Below are 21,974 nucleotides of genomic sequence, written 5' to 3' on the forward strand. Positions count from 1 at the left end.
CAGCATCCCAATTTCATATTAATTGGTTTTTGGATTTTGTTTATTTGTTTCTTCTATCTACCCATCAAAATCTAGGCAGGGTCATGCTTTATACTCTCTACCCCCCCCCCCCCCCCCCCCCCCGTGCCTTCACCATGAACTTAGCACAGTGATAAATACTCACAGAAGGTGCTCAACAAATATATGTTGAGTGCTTCTTAAAAGAACATGGCCGATGCAGACTAGGCCTAACTTCTTTATGCCTATAAGTCATCACAAGAGCCCCCCCCCAACAGTATTCCCTTTGATATCCCACATCCTTCAATTTAGAAGGGAAAATGTAATATCTTTTTCGTTCGCTCAATTCCATTCCAGTGAGCAAGTATCATGAACAAAGGTTAATTTTTTTCAAGATTTTTCATCATATTTTCTCACTGGCACTACCTAATTGGAGAACACAGGCCCTTTCATCCCATCAGGAGCATAAAAATTCTTCAATGTTGTACATGCGAAAGCCATGCATCAGCTGCCAATCCCCCTCCCATCCATCTTGCTACTAACATATTGGCATAAATGACTGATGATAATCCTCATTCCCAAAAAGTGCTATTAGTTGTTGAAGGTCACAATGACTGGACAAAAAGAGAACACATATAGCCTTTGGGAAGTAGATTTCCATTCCTGATCTAAAAATTTGAATTTTATTATTGTTCATTTCCCCTTGTAGTTGTTAGTGAGCATACATAAAAGCCTGAATGTGTACTTGTGTAGCATGTAGTGTATGTGTGGTTATGAGCAAAAAGGAGGGAAGAAAGAGGAAGAGAGTTAGACATATGTTCCACAAGGTTTCAGCAAACAACAGCCATAGTTAGAGGATGGATGGATGGATGGAAAGAGTCTAATTTTAACCAAAAGTCAGTCAGCGCTTATCAGAGGTGAGGCAACACCTCAGCCATTTTCATATTTTGAGTCTACTGATATACTAAAAAGAGGAAATGAAATGCCAGTGTAAGTTCATGAACTCATGCTAATTTTATTTTATTTATTTATTTTAAAAAATCATTTATTTATTTTATCTTTGCATTGGGTTTTCGTTGCTGCACGTGGGCTTTCTCTAGTTGCAGTAAGCAGGGGCTACTCTTCATTGCGGTGTGTGGGCTTCTGATTGAGGTGGCTTCTCTTGTTCTGGAGCATGGGCTCTAGGTGTGCAGGCTTTAGTAGTTGTGGTGCACAGGCTCAGTAGTTGTGGCTTGCAGGCTCTAGAGCACAGGCTCAGTAGTTGTGGCGCACGGGCTTAGTTGCTCCGTGGCATATGGGATCTTCTTCCTGGACCAGGGATCGAACCCGTGTCCCCTGCATTGGCAGGTGGATTCTTAACCACTGCACCACCAGGGAAGTCCCGTGCTAATTTTAAATACTTGCATTTAGCAAAGAACTTTGAATTTTTGTATTGAAAGATAAGGTAATGAAATATAATTGAGCTGTTCATAGGTTTTGAAAATTAATTTATAGAATACTCTAAGTGGCATAGACTAGTAATGAGACAAATAAGCAATCTTATTATAAACTTATCATTTCTGTCAATCTTATCAGAGTATATCAGCACTTGGAGATAAATCTCAGAGTCCAAATTTGAGGTCACTCAGAGTCGACACCAGTGACGACTCTCCAGATTCTCAGTGTGAATAAGTGAGCTGGAACATGGACATTCTGGCATCACTAGGGCAGGAGCCATTCATGGTAACTGAAAATTGATTCTACGTGTTTCAGAACTAAACTGGATCAGTCTTCATTAGAACTGATTATATTTAAAAAGAAACCAGCTCTATTTTAAGTTATGTTTTGCCAAGAGGCAAGTGTTAGGAAGAAACTCTGCCCCTGCAGTTTTTACTCCTCAAGTCCTCAGGCTGTCAGAGCACTATCATGACAGACTTTTCCCTACTTGCACGATTAAATACACCCCCATGGGGAAATTTCCCTAGCAAATAATATTTGTGATCAAGGAAATTACAGAAACTTGATTAAATGGAAGAAAGAATAGTTTCCACATCAAGACTTAATCAGTATCGGATATGAAATAAATGGCACATAAAACGGACCAAAAGCTAACAGTCAATGAGTGGGAGTAGTGTGTACATGATCATCATCTCTTTTTCTTGCTGGATCCAAAGCACTTCTTTGCAGTCATTTCCTCATTCAGCAGGTTTGTGGAATGCCCACTATGTGCAGGACATTGTGCTTGTCCTCATATAGAATCTCACAGAGAGGGAAGGAGGTTTGAAAGATCAAGGTAGAGGGCTGGGCAGAATAATCACCACATATTAGGCTCTCAATAAATGACAGCAATTCTTTTCCCTTCCCTTTCCACTCCTTAAATCTTCTTTGAACCATGAAACTTAAGTCAGAGGGATTTTAAGAAGATATTTGATAGGATTCTTAAATCTATGTCATAATCTGAAAAGATTAAAGAACATACAGATTCAGAAGTTGGCAATAAGTGAAAACAGTTTAAACACAGTATGGTAGGATTTTTAAGTGATCCTTTCAATATGATTTCTATTACTGTTACTATTGTTTTGATGCTTATAGTGACATAAATAATTAGAGAAGGAGAGAAGACAAGAAGGAGGAAAGAGAAGAGGGAAGGGAGGGAGGAGAAGAGAAAAGAGAGAGAAGAAACTGTACAAAGCAGAAACACTTCAGAGTTCTGCAGCAGAAAAGGCATCACACACTGGCCTGAGCTCTGCCCCATCTGCGTGTCCCTGAACAGGCTACTGCACAGCCTGAGTTTCAGTTTCAGTTATTCAGTTATAAGATGAGGGAAGCTGACCAGGTGATCTCCAAGATCCATTCTCACTCTACTATCCCATGGTGCAAGCATAATGAAGTAGGTGGCAGATAGGAGAGATACAAAGTTCTATGACTCCAGGCTTAGTACTGTTTACCCCCAAGACCAAATTTTACTACAAGACACTGAGTGTGATTTCTACCAGAGGTTGCTGAAGTCAGTCTGCAATTCAAACCCTGGTGCCACTCTTCACTTCCTCTGTGATCTTTCACAAGTTACTTCACCTCTCTGTTCCTCAGTTATCTATCCCACAGGGTCATTATGTGGATCAAAGTTGATATTATATGTAAAGCATACAGTTCATGGCATCCATTAAACAATAAATGTGTTATATATTATTGTTGTTATTATAACAAAGATATAATATAAACAAAACCAACATAGGATAGAAGTGATTAACCCAGATTATCACGGGAGCAGTGCATGATGAAAATACTTAGGTGTGTGGTTGTTAATTAGGAGGCTGGTGATCAGTAAGCTCAATGACACAGTAGTTTGATGTGGTTGCCTAAAATGCTAAGAAAAATTAAGGTTTACACACACACACTCACACATACACATACAGAGAGTCTATAAGTCTATAAAGGGGAAGTAGCTATACTTGGAAGTAACTTGTTCATTCTGAGCACCAAACCATTAGACACAGGGTGTGAAAGGACTCAAATTATATCAAATAGGAACAGCTGATGACTGAGGACAAACTGTCTTCAAATATTTAAAAAACTGTCATGTCAAAGCAATGTATTTGTTCAGTATGGCTCCACAGAAAGATCAGGAATGTCAGTGGAAGTCAGAGGAAGCCAATTTTTAGTTCGGAATGGAATGGACTTGTTGAGGAAGTAACAAATCGCTGGAGCTCTTCAGCTCTGACTAATGACAACTTGACTGTGTATACGCCAACTCCCAGAAGAACGGTGAAATTCTTACCCGAGAGATATTTCAATTTAAGGGTGAACACAAGACTTTTGACCTCGCTCCCGAACCTGAACCTGTATTGTATGATGTTAATTGGATGCCTAGTGGCATAAATTATAAAAGGATTTCTCATATACAGAATAACCAACTGGCAAGCATGCAAGACAATGTTGTTAAGTGACAGAATATTAAAAGCTCAGATCTCTCCATTAAATTTTTGACCAGAGTTGTCAACCCATTACCAACCTTGGTGGCTTGAGTTGATTACCAGATCTTTAATTTAAAAGAAATGCAACAGGGCTTCCCTGGTGTTGAAGTGGTTAAGAATCCGCCTGCCAATGCAGGGGACATGGGTTTGAGCCCTGGTCCGGGAAGATCCCACATGCCACAGAGCAACTAAGCCTGTGCATCACAACTACTGAGCCTGCGCTCTAGAGCCTGCAAGCCACAACTACTGAGCCCATGTGCCACAACTACTGAAGCCCGCACACCTAGAGCCCGTACTCTGCAACAAGAGAAGCCACCTTAATGAGAGGCCTGCGCACCGCAACAAAGAGTAGCCCCAGCTCACTGCAACTAAAATGAAAGCCCGCGCATAGCAACTAAGACCCAACGCAGCCAAAAAAAAAAAAAAAAAAGATAAATTTTTAAAAATAAATAAAAGAAATGCAACAAAAATATTGCATTTTTAATCCATAAAGTGGATAACTTGCTCATTAATGTTCCAAATTAGTTCCGTAGTTAGTATAAACCTAGGTACGTTACACTAATATTAATTAGGATTTCAGACACATTCTTTTTGACAGTTCTAATCACATTGCTTAATTAGCCATTTTTGATTTTTCAAGTTTCCCAGCAGAGACATGCAGACCCATAAAACATAGTGGCTGGATCAGCAATTTACTGTTTGACCTTGGGGCAAGTCCTTTTAACCTCTCCAAGATCCAATTATCTCATCTACTTAAAAAGGGAGAACAAAGAGTGGTAATAAGGAGCGTAAATGGTTTTTAAGGCCTTTTACACTATAAAATGTGATTTTATAAAATGATTATCCTTCTTAATAAAACTCAAAGCACATTTCTTATTTCTTAATTTGTTCGTCATTTTTCCCAGTGGAGACATCTTTAGCCATAATGTAGGGAAGTGAAGCATTTAGTTATAAAACCATCACTGACTGCTCTGTGAGATAGTTTTATTCTGTCTTTCTGGGGTTTGGAAAAAGTTGCCTGACTGAGGGAAAGGATTTTACAACTAGAAGCCACCTTCACATCAAGTAATAATCAACTATAAATAATGGACAAAGCAGAATCAGGGACAGGAGGGAAGAGCATAAAATGTCTCTTTCATAAAAATAACCTTAGAATGAACCATTTTACTCTCACTTTTTTTTTTTTTACTTCCTAAATGCTTTATTTCCTTAGGCCTTCTAGATCCATTTCAATGAGTTTATATGATTAACAGTTTATCCTCATGCATTGTTATATTTGAGTTTCCAATGATAAAAGAAAACATAAATTCAACTCACCCATCTGTTTCACCCTTAGTTGGCCAACTATTCCAATAACATCCTAAACTGTCCCAATGACTTCCAACTAAAAAACCTGTTCAATTGTACTTTATTTATTTTATTTTTGGCTGCGTTGGGTCTTTGTCACTGCTCGCAGGCTTTCTCTAGTGGCGGTGAGCGGGGGCTACTCTTCGTTGTGGTGCGCGGGCTTCTCATTGCTGTGGCTTCTCTTGTTGCAGAGCGCGGGCTCTAGGCACATGGGCTTCAGCAGTTGTGGCTCGCAGGCTCTAGAGCGCAGGTTCAGTAGTTGTGGCGCATGGGCTTAGTTGCTCCGCAGCTTGTGGGATCTTCCCAGACCAGGGATCAAACCCGTGTCGACTGCATTGGCAGGTGGATTCTTAACCACTGCGCCACCATGGAAGTCCCCAATTGTACTTTGAACCCATAGGTCTTCCTCCTTTATATTTAGCCTGAAATCAAGTTCCACAACTATACAGAAAAAACTGTCAGAGTAGTTTCTTTTAAAACGCATTACTTAAAAAAGACATGGAGTACCAACTAGTTTACAAGGTCCCTTTAAAAAAATGGATTGAACGAAGTATTAAGAACAATCTGTACTGGCAAGGGACAAAGAAGATGACCTAATAGGTCTCTTCCATCTAATTTCCGTGATCCAAGGATTTTTTTTTTTACTCTTGCAGCAATACTTGTGAGTTCAACAATTTCACAAAACTATTATTAGTTACCAAGGAAACACAAAATGTTTGCAGGAATAAATAAGCAAATGGACTGGACCTAAATAGCAGGCTTTTCCTGCTTCTCATTTAATAATCTTATGGTGATGTCATATTATCAATCCTTCATTCTCCCCAAGTCATTCTGCTCACCTACTGGCATGCTCACTAGAGTCCCATAGTCAACTCATAGCATCCCACGTAAACCAAGAATAGGAGGTCTCTGATCAACAGAAGAGTCTCCATTAAATATGGACTTCCTTGTTTCATTTGTTAAAGAAAAACCATGGTGATGTCAGTGGTTGGCTTTATGACCACCATTTCTAGGGAAAATATGCAAATATATGCTTTTAAATGACCCGATATCTATAGAAAAGCCAGGAACATTAATATAAAAAGGTAAAAAGAAACAATACACAATTATGGCCCAAAGTATGAAAACAATTATGCTTTACAAATGCTTAGAAAAAGACCAAAAGGAAACACAGTACATGGAATTGTTAATAGTTGGCAGTATTTATGTGGTAGAACTAGTTGTAAAATGTCTTTTTGACTTTTCTGTATTTTCCAAATTATGACATGGGCACTGAACTATTTTTAAGTTAATTTTTAAAGCCACAAAATAGCATTCATTTTAATGTTAATAAAGGGCTTCCCATTCCCTAACATTACCACTGACACTGTTGCTATCAGCCCAAGTTAACTCTCAAGGGGATTGGTACCTTTATAAAAGCAAAGTCTGCTAAAGTAAGAATAGGAATAGTTGAGGAGCCTCTGGAAACGTCAAGGACTATGGAGGCCTGGGACAGGAGATCTGGGCTGCAGGTAAGAGTGAGACAGTCTGTATGTAAATTCAAATTCACTACAGCCCATTAACTGCTGGTTAAGCTCTCGGTGCACAGTGTAAGTGCTGTGCTGCCTGGGGATGTGGTATATTTCATGCAGGCATTTATGTGTACAGAGCGAGGCAGATATCACCTGGGGAACAGAAAGAATAGTGAAAGGAAGAGGTAGGTTAGAAAACTGATTGTCCCTGGCATGGAGAGAAGCTGCTTTCACCCTCAGACTTTCCTTTTGGTTCTATGTTCCACAGTTGCCCACCTGTGGTGCTCAGTCTCTTTAGCCTTCCTCCAAAATTGTGTAGAAGCAGAGAAGTGATCAGTTCCACATCTCCAGCAGGCTTGCCCAATGCTCAGAGGCAAAGCCTGTGCATGAGATGTTAGAATGTTCTGTCAGGAGGAATATCTTAGCACCAAAGGCTCACACTGGCCAATCCAACTACTGGGTGATGCAATGAAGGACCACAGCATTCTGCCTCTCCCCATGCCATCCTGGATCTATATCCCCCCTCTGTTCAGCTTCTCATAACAGCACCACGCCCATAATAAGAATTGCTGTTTTTCTTTGCATGTTATAGTGTTTCCACATATACTCTTTTAGAGGCAAAGGAGCACACATGTCACATGCCAAGTGAGTGTTACCGTCCCAAAGCTTGCAGCAGAGCTTCCAGAGAGCAGTGCACACTGCCACTTACCTGATGAAAGAACCAATAGTGAAAATTGTGGGCGGCTCTAGAAAAGGTTCAGCTAATTATGAATACTGCTTCTCTGGCACTTATTCAGATGACCAAAAGACTTTACCAGTCACAAGAAGAAACAAAGGCAGGGAGACAGGACAAGAAAGAAAATAAAAGCAGTCACTTCACAAAGAGAAACTGGCTCTGACATGCTTAGTAACACATTAATGTTATTTTAAAACAGTTAAATAATTGTGGACACTACTACTAACATTGGTTGATGTGGCCATTGTAATAACCTCCTGGCAATAGCTTAAACCATGGGAAACTGCTGATATTCAACTGTTTTGGGCTATCTAACAAAAGAGACCTCATACCATTCAATCAAATGGATACATCCTAGTTTCCAGCCTTGTCACCTACAAACCCTTCTTCTGCATTAGAAAGCAATTAGCTTGGTAGAAAAATTCCTTTGTGCCATTTCCAAATGATAACTTAAAACTATTGCTGATTTAGATCATAAATTCAGCTTACTAATTGTAGAAAGGACTTTTATTTGCAGGTATACTTATTTGTAGGAGATTCCTGATTATAAAATGAGAAGAGTCATATAGCAACTGGATAGTAAAATTTTCAGTAAAAAGGGAAGTAAAACTTTTTCAGCCAAGACTGAGGCACAATGGTCATAACTCTATTCTTTTCATAATAAATATATGTCAGAAGCTAAGAGAACAAAAATTGCATTGCAAAGAGAATGTTGACAGGAAAAGGAAAGGAGATAAAAATCTACTCATGTGGCCAGTGGAGCACAATGCCAATGGCTGGCTGGAGTGTTCAATACAAGACCCAGGGTGCCCTTGTGTCAGTTAGATAAAGATTCCACTTCTTCAAGACCTTTGACTTTCATCTGTTGGAAAATTTTTATAATATTCTATCTTTATTAGAACATGTTGCCAACATCCTCAAGAAAACTATCTTAGTAAATATACAAATCCACAATGTCTCCAATGTAAACAACACTCCCTAGGGTTATTCGGCACACAGTCAGGGTGGCTCTGGTGTGTGGCCTACGAAGAGTGTGAGTTTTAGTTCTCCTAGTTCAACATCAGTCTGAAAAATAAAGACACAAACTTCTCAGTTAAATCAGAATATTTCTTTACCAGCAACACCTCTGAGAGATTCTGAACAAATCCTTAACAGAAGACAAGACTAAGGCTGTATATATAATAACACTGGTTCAATTTTTTGCTTTCATTACTTTACCAGCAGTGTGACCTTGGTCAAGCAATTTTACCCTTCCAAATGTGTTTCATCATCTGAAAAGTATGGATAAAACCACCTCAAAATGTGTTATGCAGATTAAATGATGGAGTGCATGTAGAGCATTAAGCACAGTGACTGGTATGAACTAAAAGCTCAACAAATGAGAGTTATTATTGATTCCTGAAGAGAGTGGCCACATACCATGACCTCAGCTGGAACGCTGAGTCATAGCTGTTTCAGAGGCCAGTGCTTCAGCGAGTAAGAGCACAGGCAAGGAACTCGGAAGTAGGAGTACTAATCTTCTTTTCTCTTGCTTCGAGAACCCTAGACAAGTCTTTTAGCCATTTAACTTCTCTAGTCTTCAGTTACTTCAGCTAAAGAAAAGGAGGAAATAATACATATTTTACAGGGAAACTGGGAAAAAGCATGAACATAAATGCAAAGCATGAGTACAAAAGTATAAGAAAGAAATAAACGGTAGTGTCAAATGTTAGGAAGCCTCTGTATCCATCAGAGGGGAAAGGAGGCAGAACAAGTTACAAAAATGCTAGCTTTGGGTAGAGGTACTTTATGTTACCAGTTTGGAGCTGAGATTCAGGTGTTTATGCTTCATGCAACTTTCATAACAGTCATTTTATCTCACTTGTAATAAATCAAAGCTAGTATAAAAATCTCAAAGGATATTTAATCAGTACAAGGCAAGCATAGGAGACTAAAAATATTTAAATACACTTCATAAGTGTATTTAACAAACCAACATCTAAAATGTTAATACAAAACTGCAAATCAAATATTAAAACTTAAGTTCAGCTGAAGAGTATAATCACTCACCTCTCTTAAAACAGTATATACAAAAAGCAGGGGTTAGTTTAATACGCATCTCAGTAGACAGGTAGAGTGATCTAGAAGAACTGTTAAAGTGAGCCCACAGTTTATTAAAGATGATACATGTTTATTTTTGTGCCCTGCATCTTTTCTCCATGCCATTTTTGCTAACTATAAATTCTCTGCAACCAGTCTTTCTCTACTCCACACTAAAGAAAAGAAACAGGCAGACTATTTTCATTATTTCTGTTTGACAAAACATATGGAAACAATAATTCTACAGACATGTACATTATAATAGGAAGCAATCCTATTTTAATGTAATTTTAAAAATTAAATAGACAAGTTATTTAAACTACTCAGTTTATTTGAAACTCACAAATGAGGCAGCCACGTCTTTAATTTACTTAGCAGATTCATATAGTTGGCTAGGACTTTAGAGATTACTTCTTATTGCTGTGCAAAGCAATTAGGAGGCTAATTCTCATTTACAAAAAAAAGTATTTATACAAGTAAATCTGCCCCCTAGTAAAGGGTAACAGGCTTAATTCAGTCATATTTCGTCATTTTCTTTTTTCTTCTCAGGTCTTTTTTATTTTGTTTTATTTTGTGTGCTGGTAGAAAAGAACAGATGAATTAAAACTGATTCTAAAGTTCTATTTTTATACTTTGTCTTGCAAGTACCGCACAAAACATTAAATTTCTTTAATAAATATTTTCCCTACCATATAAACTGATTAGTTTTAACTACTTTCGTTAAAACACAGGCATGCAGAAATGAGGAACAAGGAGGTTCTCTCAGGAAAAACACTGAAAAAAATAAGATTTCATCTGGCCTTCCCATCACCACTTGAAGAATTGTTTGGTAGTTACATCATCAGGAAATAAAATACTATCCTCTGAGGACCCCTACTCTTTACAAAGAGGAAAGAGAAGGTTTGAAGTCTAAATCACTCCCGGAGATGTCTCCAAAAAAACAAAAAGAGAGACTGAGACTTCTGGCTTCCCTCTGCCGCCTTCTTCCCCAGCAACCAAAAAACAAATGTAACAAAAACGTATTTACTAAAGTATAAATAAGAATAACATGATGTGTATTTAAGAATCCCAAGCAATAACAGAAGCTTTAGAGCCCCAGAGGGAGAAAAGTAACAAGCGGATCAACCCTGACCCCCAATGACTCGATTAGCCCGGCAGGAGGGCGCCAGCGTCCCCGGCCCGCCGCCCATTCACCTCCGCGGGGAGCCGGGACCGACTGTGCGTTCACACGGTCCGAGCGTCGGCGGAGCCGGGGCGCGATGCAGCGCCGCCGCCGCGGATCTGGCTGTCACCGGCGCCCCCGCCGCCCGCGCCGCACACGCGGAGCGCCTTATAAGGCAGAGCAGTGACGTAACGCCCATAGGCCGGGCGCGCTCGGCGCCCCGCTCGCATTGTTCCGGCGACTCCTGGAGCGCGCACAGCCCGCTCGCAGCGCCGGGAGACTGCGGCCCCCGCCCGGCCCCAGCGCAGGCGACTCAGGTAAGCCCGGGAGAGCCGCTCAGCTCCAGCAAGGGGATTGCTGTCTGAGAGCTAGGCAGTCTGTAGGTGGCTTTTAAAGTTATCAGCATCACGAACTGGACAGGTTTCGAAAAGCGCGTCCAATGAACTCTAGGTTCAAAACCTTTCCCAACTCACACAAAACTTGAAAAGTTTTCTCCGATAGAGAAAACAGATTTGGGATTTAATTTTAAATGTAGAGAGGTGAGGGATGACTATATATTACAGACGCCTTCCAAGTAAGCTATACATGGTATCCTGCCTGTATTGAGAAATCTTTGGGGAAAGGGTGGGGAGAGTATATGGTACTGCAACAACTCTATCTCCTGATCTTACCTCTCCTAGGGCTCAAACTCCTTTAAGTCTTATAAGAGCACAGTGCGAAACACTACCACAAGGTAGTGGATTTGTCCCCCCACCCCGCAATGCCCTCCCTCTTTTGTAAATCTTCATATAAAAAACTAGAAAACCCCTGTTAGGAATACATCTTGTAATTAGGATGAATCTAACTTAAAAAGTAAAGCACTTTTTAAGCTTCAAAAAATCCTACAAACGCTATTCTGTCTTAAAAGCAAATGTTAATTAGTACAAGAAAGTAACTCACAGTCTTGAGTTCTAACTTTTTAATTCAACTCCAGTCAGTGGGTAAATGACAAACTGCAATGCAAATTAAAGATAAAGCTAGTTCCTCTATAGTAACATGTTGGACAATAGATTATGTAGAAATACTAATTTAAAAGGTAAAGCCTATAGAATAATTTTGTTAATCAGTGGTGTTTTGATCCATAATTCATTACATCTAAACCCTGGATAGACTATTGCTATAAACGAACCCTTATAGTATGATAATTGAACCACTGGCAGATGCCGAAAATCTACATATTTTACTTTACTTTTCAGAATAAAAATCAGCAGAGGAATTAAAAACAAAATATGCTATGTCAAATTTAAAACCCTAGAATAGGAGATGAAAAAATGATTTATCACTCAAATTTTATTTGGTCTGAACATATGTTGTAAAACAAACTTAAGAAAAAAAATGTGTGAAAGAATTATTTCCCTTTTAAAATAGTCCCTGTGTTTTACTTATCATTTGAAACATAGTTTTTTACCTGCTCAAAATTCGGGATATATCTGTATTTCTAGTAATTCCTGTGGTTGAGTTTTTTAAAGTATATGACATTAATGCCTGCCATTTTTGCTTCACAGGAGTTTTATTTGCTAATTTTGTTTGAAGCAATGCAAGGCTTTGGTTTTAGTATTCTAAAAGAAAAATTATATGTTACTTGGCCTGAAGATAGGCTTTATAAACTGCAGGTTAGTACTGAGAAGTAGCATTTCCTCAAAACTATTATTTCAAATATAGGGAAGCCTACCATAATGAGAAGAGGGGGCAACACCCAGGTTACTGTGGAGAAGTACAGAATATGCAATAGAAAAATTGTTTATTTGATATAGGCTGTAATTGGAAACTGAAAAAATTCCTATCTAGGGGAAAAGGTATTCCAGTCTTTTGAATCTAATAGAGGAGGAGGGAAATAGAAACCATCAATTATTGTTTCAGCTATACCCAAAGTACCATCTGTACCATAAACTATAGCTCAACTGTTGAAAATCATAACCTCTATCAAAGCCCTAACAGCTGTTTCCCAGAGTCTGCATTTTATTTTTGTAAAACAGGCAAGCATCAATTTTAAAACAAAATTTTAAGTGACACACTTCAACAGTCCACACTTTTTTCCATTTATTAACTTTAAAGCATAGTTCAAAGAACAATCACCCATTAAAACCCCTTTTAAAATTGAAAGTTAAAAAAAGATTTATCGTGGATACATTATCTCACAGTGGCCTCTCTTAGTGAGCATTTCTTAGTGCTTGGGATAACTTACATGATGGAAAAAATGTTTTGGATTGAATGAATATGAATTTTTACATCTCCAGATAAAGCACATATTAATTTTATAATTAATAAATTCATTTACCTTTCTATGGTGATTAACCTTACCCATTAAGCCCTGGTATTTTTGTGATATTTTCCTAATGTTGTGATGAAGTCTATAGTAACAATCAATATGAAAATACAAGTAAGCTTAGAGCTTCTCACTTTTCAAGTCCACTTGCAATTCCCATTAATCTGCCTTCTCAAAATGCTATGAACTTTGCTTTAGGATTCTCTGCTACCTCTTCCCCTCCAAAAAAGTGCCTTTGATAATAAATGGATTTTGAGGTAAAAAAAGTGAAAATGGGGGAGAAGAACAAAATTCCATTAATTGTTCTTAGGTCATGTTCTGTCTATATCTAGTGCTTCAGGGCAAAGTGAATGCTTTTACAAGGTGAGTAGAGAAAAAAAATATACAGCCTCCTATTAAAGGGAAAAAGGAAGCGGGCCGGAAGAGAACTGTTTATAAAAGACTGGATATTGTAAAGTAATAATCAAAGGATGTAAAGCAATATTGGTCTCAACCTGCTTCAAGAACTGAGATCTGTTACCCACACAGCCAGTCATTATCTTTGAAAAATCTAACACACCTTATCCTCTTGGGCATATCATTAATTTTAAATGATTTTTAGAGTTTAGTTAATTTGCATTTGACTGTGAATTTAGCTTCAATATAAACTGATTTCGTTTCTGTAAATTATGTTTAAATAAGGATTTAAAGATGAAGAGACTCTGCATATTCAGCAAGCATCACAAACTTTCAAAGAAATATTTCTATGGCTGCCTTTGCCATCACTAGGGCCACCAACTCAATTACTTATGTTTAATGTGTGCTGCAAAGAATCTTAGAAATTCCTCTGGCCAGTCAGTTTCTACTTCGAGTGTGAGGTACACTAATTCCTAGCAGATCATCACCAACACCGTTCTAAAACCTCCTATATTCCTCTTCTTAAAAACAGAGTTGAGATTTTCTCTCCCTGGCCGCCTTCTGCATTAACATTACCTCTGACTGGGAAAGCTGGGCAAGTAAAAGTGGGAAGGCTCTCCAAGGAAAGTTGCTTGGTTCTTTTTCAGATATGGGAGAAGGACTCCCTTTTCATGCTTGTTCCATGAGATTCTAATTTAGCAGATTAGATAGGACAGCAGCAGTTTTCATTCTGAGCCCAAGAACAGAGGATAAAACATTAGCAGCATTTTTTCTCCAGTCTGACCATCCTCACATTCCTATGCCCTACTGGTTCCAAAATAAGATTAACTCTTAAAGATACAATTATAATATTTTAATGACTAGCTTTGGAAATGATACATTTGTGTGTGGGGGGATGGGTCAGGAGGTATATGCAAGAGTAAGTAGGTTAAGTGTAGCTATCATTGGGACAGGTAGAAGTGCAAACACCTTGTTTCTGTTTATGATAACTACTGATTCTAGCCTAGCGCACAGTCATTATCAGTAAGTGTATATTTTGTCAGAAGAGCAAACACTCAGTCCCACAGATGTGAGTTTGAGAAGTGCCTTGGTAAGTTCTTTATGGACAGTGGGATGCCCCCGGCCCCAGAGAGTGTACACACACACGGACACAGACCTGACAGGAAATGTCCACAGAACTTTATAGCTGGAAGAGGCCTTGGAGGCCATCTGATCCAAATGCCTCACCCTGCAGAAGAAACTGATGTCTACAGTGTGACTTACCTCAGAGACACAGAGCTACTCAGAGGCAGAGCCAGGGCCCCCTGCATTCTTGGGCTACAGCCTTTGGTTTCTCCTTAAATTAATGGTAGGAAGAGATGAGAACAGAAGCCCCAGAAGAAGCCTTGGTACTGTAGGTGTTAATTTGGATATAAAACCCATTTTAAAAAAAAGAAAGTAGAAAGGTTCAAAGTTCTTGTTAATAAGTACAAGCAGTAAGAAGACAAAGGGAAAGGAGGGAGGTGAAAATCAATACAGTTCAACCAGGCTACAATGGAAGGGAGGTGATAAAGGGAGGACAAAGAAAACAAATAATAAAGGTACTTAAAGGTCCTCTGGACGGCAAAGCTCACTCTCTGCCTAAAAGCTGAGAGGTGCCCTGCAAAGAGCGTATGCTCTACAGTTATAGTTAAAGCCATTTACGTCTGATCCACCAACTTGACAAGTGACCTCTTCGTAGCGTCTTCCAACTACAAGCATTCTGCATTCCCTAGACCTCCCAGCTAGTAGGTTCCTTTTCAAAACTCAGTGAATCAGTGCCTTTAAAACAACCCTCCCTGGGCTTCCCTGGTGGCGCAGTGGTTGGGAGTCCGCCTGCCGATGCAGGGGACACGGGTTCGTGCCCCAGTCTGGGAGGATCCCACATGCCACAGAGCGGCTGGGCCCGTGAGCCATGGCCGCTGAGCCTGCGTGTCCGGAGTCTGTGCTCCGCAACGGGAGAGGCCACAACAGTGAGAGGCCCACGTAAAAAACCAAAAAAAACCCAAAAAAGCCCTCCCAAAAACTTTACAGGAAGTCACTGTGGGCTATAAGCTCCTGGAGATACTTACCTGCTTTACTTTCCTTAATACCATGCATTGCTACATGACATTAAATTATACATTAACTGCTTGTTTATCGTCTGTCTACTAGACTGTAAACTCCTTGAAGGTCAGTTTTGCTACCAACTTTATCCCTAGCACCTGGAAAAACACCTAGCTATAGTTAGTAGGTATGTCACCAGGCCAAGAAGGGTATTGGATAAATATATGAACAAATTATACCCTGGAAGCTTCTTATTTGGTAAGAAAAGAGTATTTCTGGAAACAGTGGGTTAGGAAGGGCCCCTTCTTCTAGATTTTGTTCAGGAGCTCAAAACAAGTCTCTGCCACTATTTGAAGTAACTACATAGAATTGACATATAAAACACAAAAACCAGAAAACGAATTAGGGTCAGATGAAGTCGAGGCAGTGAAATCTGCTTTTACTATACAGTATGTGTTGTGTAGGCAGACTTCAAGTCAGATGCTTCTCTGTCTACCCACCTCCATCTACCTCACTTTAATGTCCTCCCAAAATAATGAGAATAAAGATGGTGAAGGAGTTCCAGGTGAATTGCCCCGGGGCAAGGAATGGATGGGAAGCAAAATATGAAAGAGCAGAGTACAGTGTTTTTGTCCTTAATGAAGGGTATTCCTCTGTTTTTCCCTAATTTCTGTGCCTCAGCTGAACGCCTGGGAATTGCACTCATGGGGTCCAAACAGTTTGTCCTTGCAATAACTAGAAGTTAGCAGATTGCCCTTTCCCAAGTATATATATATATATATATATATATATATATATTTTTTTTTTTGCGGCACGCGGGCCTCTCACTGTTGTGGCCTCTCCCATTGCGGAGCACAGGCTCTGGACGTGCAGGCTCACTGGCCATGGCTCACGGGCCCAGCCGCTCCGTGGCATGTGGGATCTTCCCGGACCGGGGCACGAACCCGTGTCCCCTGCATCGGCAGGCGGACTGTCAACCACTGCGCCACCAGGGAAGCCCCCAAGTATATATTTTGATTCCAAAGTTTCTGTGGGTAGTCAATTCATCTGCCAGGTTTTACAGAAAAGGAATAATTTTTCTATAGTTTCAAAGTTAGGTAATGCCAGTGTCAACCTGTGAAACCAGCCTAGGGCTTGTAACTCCTCATCAGCACCAAACATTTACTGAGTGTCTACCAGACACTGTGCTATAAGTACAAGGCAGGACAACAAGCCCAGCAACTAAGTTCTCCACACGCCACACCATGTCACTAACATAGCTACACCTACTGTGTTGATGACAAGGGCTAAGATCATCAGCAGCTCTTGCACAGTGGTTCCAATCATTGATCACTGTCCTGTTCGGGCTCTTTTTTAATGAACTGATAAAGCAGTATAGATAATACAGGTCAGCTGTACATAAAAATAAAGATAAAGACTGTTTTTTTAAAAAAATACAACACATGGGCTTCCCTGGTGGTGCAGTGGTTGAGAGTCCGCCTGCCAATGCAGGGGACACGGGTTCGTGCCCCGGTCCGGGAAGATCCCACATGCCGCGGAGCGGCTGCGCCCGTGAGCCATGGCCGCTGAGCCTGCGTGTCCGGAGCCTGTTGCTCCACAACGGGAGAGGCCACAACAGTGAGAGGCCCACGTACCGCAAAAAAAAAAAAAAAAAAAACAACACAAATGTAGTCAGTCTCCAAGCTTGTTTACTACTGACACTAAATTGATATGGACAAATAGTGTTACCTCAACACTAAGACTAAAGAGTAAGAATAATGGTTCGTAAATCAAGTTCTACTCTTCTTGGCTCTGCCATCCATTCTCTGTGTAAGCCTCCTATAGCCTTGGCTTCCGTTAACCTAAAAAATGGGAACAATGTCATCCACTGTAAGTATCTCTCAATACTGGGTAAGGATAGAATACTGCACAGTAACCCCTGAGGGAACTCTGATCACGTAGAGTCAAAGACTATATAAAAATGTAAGCTACTGATCCTATCATTAGAGAGACAAGTCAGCTGAAGAAAATGGGAAGAATGTGAGGAAAAAGTCCACTCTTAAGCCAGAGGCAAAATTCACATAACTGTAGCCCTTGAGCCTGTGAGAAAATCCAAATCATCCTACCAAGAGCAGCCACAAAGATGAGCTCAGAAAAAAAAAAAAAAAAAAAAAAAAGATGAGCTCAGACCTTCAAGATGGGCGACTCTGACAGGAGTAAATCTGCCAGATTTATCATATCTCATGGCCCACCCGTCTTGGAACAAAAGTTTAAAGGTGAACTAAATTTTCTCTCTCTTTTTAAAATTCTCTTTTAAGTGAATCAAAACAAAAACAAATCTCTGAGCAGAAATTATAAGAGGAATGTAAAATATTCATCACATTTGGTCTGACAAGACTTAAGTGACTGCTGCTGTTACATTTGAAGAAAAGGATGGAGCTGCTTAGCCTAAGAGCTTGGGGAGAGCATGAGAAAGTTCCTTCTTGCTGAAGACAAATGGCCTGCAGTGAGATGCTGTGTAAGTCCCTTAGCCTTGGCTTGTTTGTCAGTTAATTGGGAATGGCAGAGGAGGTGAATCACTCTGTGGAGTTCTGTAAAAAGTAATCCTTTGCTGCAAATGAGAAGATTATCTATTCTTTAAAAATAATTCATTTTTTATCAAGAGAGTTAAGCACTCTTTTTACTAAAAGAAACACATTATGTTTGAGGTTCAATATTATCCTTCAGGCTTTCATACAACTGCCTATATGGGGCAGACTGAGGTCTTTTAGATAAAGATGAGAACAACTTTGTTAAATGACTGGGGTTCTACTCATCTCCCCTAAACTTATGCCTCATAAGAGTCTTCTTACAGTCTCATAAAATTCACTGGGCTGAACAAAGATGCAAAGAATCACAGGCAAAGTTAAGATTCTCTGGCTAGTTTACCCCCATCTGGACTTATTTAAATTTGTCTCCAAGTGAATTCACTTCACTGAGTGGTTCTCCCTCCTCCAAAGTGACAACAGGAGGAACAAAACTCTACTTCTCCTTCTTCAGCTCTCATAATAATTAGAGTAAATTCTGAGAACTGTAGGCATCATTCAGACTAAGAGGGAGTTATGTTCCCCTAAGAAATGGGTCTTCTCACCTCTCAAATCATTTGGTCATCAAGTATGTACCAATTTCAGACCCATGTGGAGGATACAGAGGTATCAGATTCTTTAAGGAGCTTATAGTTAGTTCAAGAGCAAAACTAATATAACAAATTAGAAAGTGGTATAAAACAATACAGAGTATTTGTGTCACAAAACTGTAAGGGCTGTGGGAACTCAGAAAGGGGAACCAGCCAGGGTTAGACAAGTTAGGGAACATTCAGGGAAAAGATGGAAAGTGAAATGTAAATGTAGCATTCCAAAAAATGATGGCAGATTTATCCCTTGGAAGTCTACTGTGAAAAGGGAATATGAGGTAAAAAGAGAAAGAAGGCTTGATCCAGCATCAGAACACCGAAAGTCTGATTTTAAATTCCATTATTTGGCCTTTAGAACAACCTGGACTTCAATAGTTATTTCAATCCTTAAAGTGAAGATTAGAAGTGATGATAAAGCAGTTGGCACAATGCCAGACCCACAGCAGACACTCAGTAAATGGTATCTATTGTTCTTCTAGATATTAAGCCAGTTTGCCCATAAGAATGATGCTCCATCATCATCTGGTGCTATTGGGTTCCTCCAGGCTGAGGCACAAGGGGCTGTCTCAGGGCCAAAGAGGAGGTGCTTTGTAGGATGCAGTCCCAAAGAACTCATGTTTAAGCTTATTGGAGAGTTAAGAACTCAGGATTAAGCTTACTGGAGAAAATCCATGTCTCTAGTACTTAACTTCAGCCACTCTGAAAAGTGAGGTTATCCTTTATCCTGATTTCCCTTCTTGAAAGGAATCCCTCCTATGAGAAACCCACATGAGCTTTCCTAAAGAAGTCTTAGTCACCTGAAATAAAAAACAAGTTACTGAGTAAAGGACCAAGGAGAGCAAAAGGCTTAAAAGCTGGCCTGGAATCTCCCTGTTTTACCTGGAAAGTCCTACCATGCTGGAGAGGCACACATATAAAACAAATAGGTGAGACAAATCTTACAACTTGGGCTAAATAGCTTATATTAGATCCTACCCACAGACAATGAAGATTTCCTTTCAGAAACTACTAGTCAAATACTAATTCCTAGGTGTTCATTTTTCAGTTTAATTATACTTTCAATTTAGCATAACATTTTAAGTGTCAGACACTAAAAAGATTTACTTCTGTACTTTTACAGCACACTTATAATCTTGAACTATAACAAATGCTTGACATATAAAGAACCAAAAATAAATCTGAATCCCATGAAATTCCAATTAAGGTTCCTGTATAGTTATGAACCACTGAGACTTGACGAGTCATAAAATCTCTTCTGATAGAATGGAATATACATTTTTGACATGTGAATTTGTATATAGTGCTATATAGGAAAGAAGGGAGGGAAAGGACTTTAAAGGTTGGTAGTGGTTTTTATCCTCTGGAACTGAGATTTGAGGATCATTAAAGGCTTTGTAAACCTTAGAGACAAAATTGTATTGCTTTCCCCATGTTGCAGCTGAGGTAACAGGTAGATGAGGCAAGGTCATAGAGTTAAGTCAGTGGCAGATTTTGGTCCAACATTCCCTGTCCATTGAATACATGGCTCTTTTGAAAGTGGCTTTTCTGTTGCTTGAGAATTGGGGTTTTGCTTTTTTTCTTTGTTTTTAGCTGTGAATGAGTAAACTTTAAAAGTGAGGGAGACTGAAGTCAGTGCTTTTTTCAACAACGCTTTTTTCAACGACTGCAAACGTGAAATAGTTTGCCCTCTCTCAAAATTCAAATCTTAAAATTAATTAAAATTCAAAAGTTATATATGGTCAGGGCAAAAATGGATGGGTATTCATATAGCACATACACAAGGTATACTATATAGCCTTTTCATCAATTTTTTTCCAAACAGAATTTCTCATACCGATAAACATAACTAAATGGGTAAAACTTTTGTGCAGGGACAAAATCAGCTGCAGACAGGCCCAGGGGCAAGGGAAGTAAAGTATCAAGTCCCTGCTCTCACCACTAGCAGGCCTGTTGCAAACCACTGTAACATCTTAAGATGGAATTGCCCCTAACTACACAAGCTAAATATTCTCTAGAACACATTCATCTTAGAAGAACCCAACTTAGAGAAAATAGGATCAAACTCTGTGTTCATGCTTTCTATCTTCTCAATGCTCAGAAGTGGCAGAAAAGGAAAATGTAACCCAAATGCTCTGAACTGTTTGTTAGGGAAAATTAAACAAGGTTAGATGACCAAAATAATTTTAATTTTTAAAATGTATGCAAGAGGACATGCAAAGACCACAAGAAAAATGGTCAGTTACATTCCAACAGATTTTAGAATAAAACTTTCCCACCTATCTGTAATTAAGTTTTACATATGGCCCAAACTCTAGTTCTCTAAAACATCATTTAGGAGACAGAAACCAGTCACCCTCAGGAACTAGGAAAAGTGAGTAAGGGTAGATGGAGGATGTTCACTGTGGTTCAGGATCTCACTGTTTGCTCAGCAGGGAGTCAGGCCAAACATCAACCTTCATCTTCCAACTGCCTTGACCTCCAAATACTGTTTAATGGTATTAAATGTTCTACTTCCTTTGCCCTCCTTATTTACTGATTTACTATGGCTAAAATGGAAGGGGAAAAAGAAGGAAGTTCTCTAGGGATCAAAATGTTTCACATTTTATGCTCTTTGGACTCCTATCTAGCCTGTTTCTCATGGCAAATTGTGTGATTTCAGTAGTCACAATAAAACATAAGCCTCTGTTGTTGTGGTTTCTAAGTTTCTGAAGTCTACATTTCCCACTAACAAGTTAGGAAACGTTTGGTTTCCCAAGCATACCACGTTAGCCGCTGCCTCTGTGCAGGCAGCCAGACTACAGGGAGGTGAAAACCAGTGAACTCATCTACTCTGGCACATGACTACTCCCTGTTTTGGCCTTTTATGTTAAATCTACAAACTGAACACCAGTGAATTAAAGTATGAAAGCCAAATAAAAGAGTTAAGCCTTTTTTAAAAAAAGACTTACAGGAACTAGGGGCTTAAAAAAAATTTTCTTTCCTTTTGGCTCAGAGTAAGATTTGGAAAAGGATATATTCTTTGTAACTTTTTTAAAAAGAGAGAATAAAAGAAAGAAAAACAACCTACCAAAGAATAAGTGTTAAGAGAAAGGAATTATACTAATCCTCCAAAATATCTATTTGCAATATCTGAAAGAAAATAACCTGTGATCTGGGAAGAGAAAAAAAAGGATGAAAGGAGATTAAAAACAAAATTGTGTAGCTACATCAGAATGCTTTTCTAAAGAATCTATTTCTGTTTTCCTCAGTCCACTAAGATACAAAAGGAACATC

The 21,974-nt window shown here is 39.3% G+C and overlaps 2 protein-coding genes across 7 annotated transcripts in view; one reads left to right on the forward strand and one right to left on the reverse strand.

The window, feature by feature from the left end:
* Window positions 1–21,974, reverse strand: part of CMSS1 (cms1 ribosomal small subunit homolog) — a 397,814-nt gene that overhangs the window by 329,455 nt on the left and 46,385 nt on the right. The gene's annotated exons all lie outside the window — the stretch shown is intronic.
* LOC116752730 (filamin A-interacting protein 1-like) overlaps window positions 4,417–21,974 on the forward strand; it is a 57,414-nt gene continuing 39,856 nt past the window's right edge. For 2 of the 6 annotated variants that reach the window (XM_032629466.1, XM_032629470.1), the window contains exons 1-2: window positions 10,988–11,102; window positions 17,848–18,047. In XM_032629466.1, the coding sequence (XP_032485357.1) occupies window positions 18,026–18,047 (22 nt within the window). In that variant the 5' untranslated portion in view covers window positions 10,988–11,102; window positions 17,848–18,025. Of the gene's footprint in view, window positions 11,103–17,847; window positions 18,048–21,974 lie in introns of all 6 variants that reach the window. The other 4 variants (XM_032629469.1, XM_032629471.1, XM_032629468.1 and 1 more) reach the window with 3 other exon arrangements.

This window comes from Phocoena sinus, chromosome 4, assembly GCF_008692025.1.
Source record: "Phocoena sinus isolate mPhoSin1 chromosome 4, mPhoSin1.pri, whole genome shotgun sequence".
NCBI lineage: Eukaryota > Metazoa > Chordata > Mammalia > Artiodactyla > Phocoenidae > Phocoena > Phocoena sinus.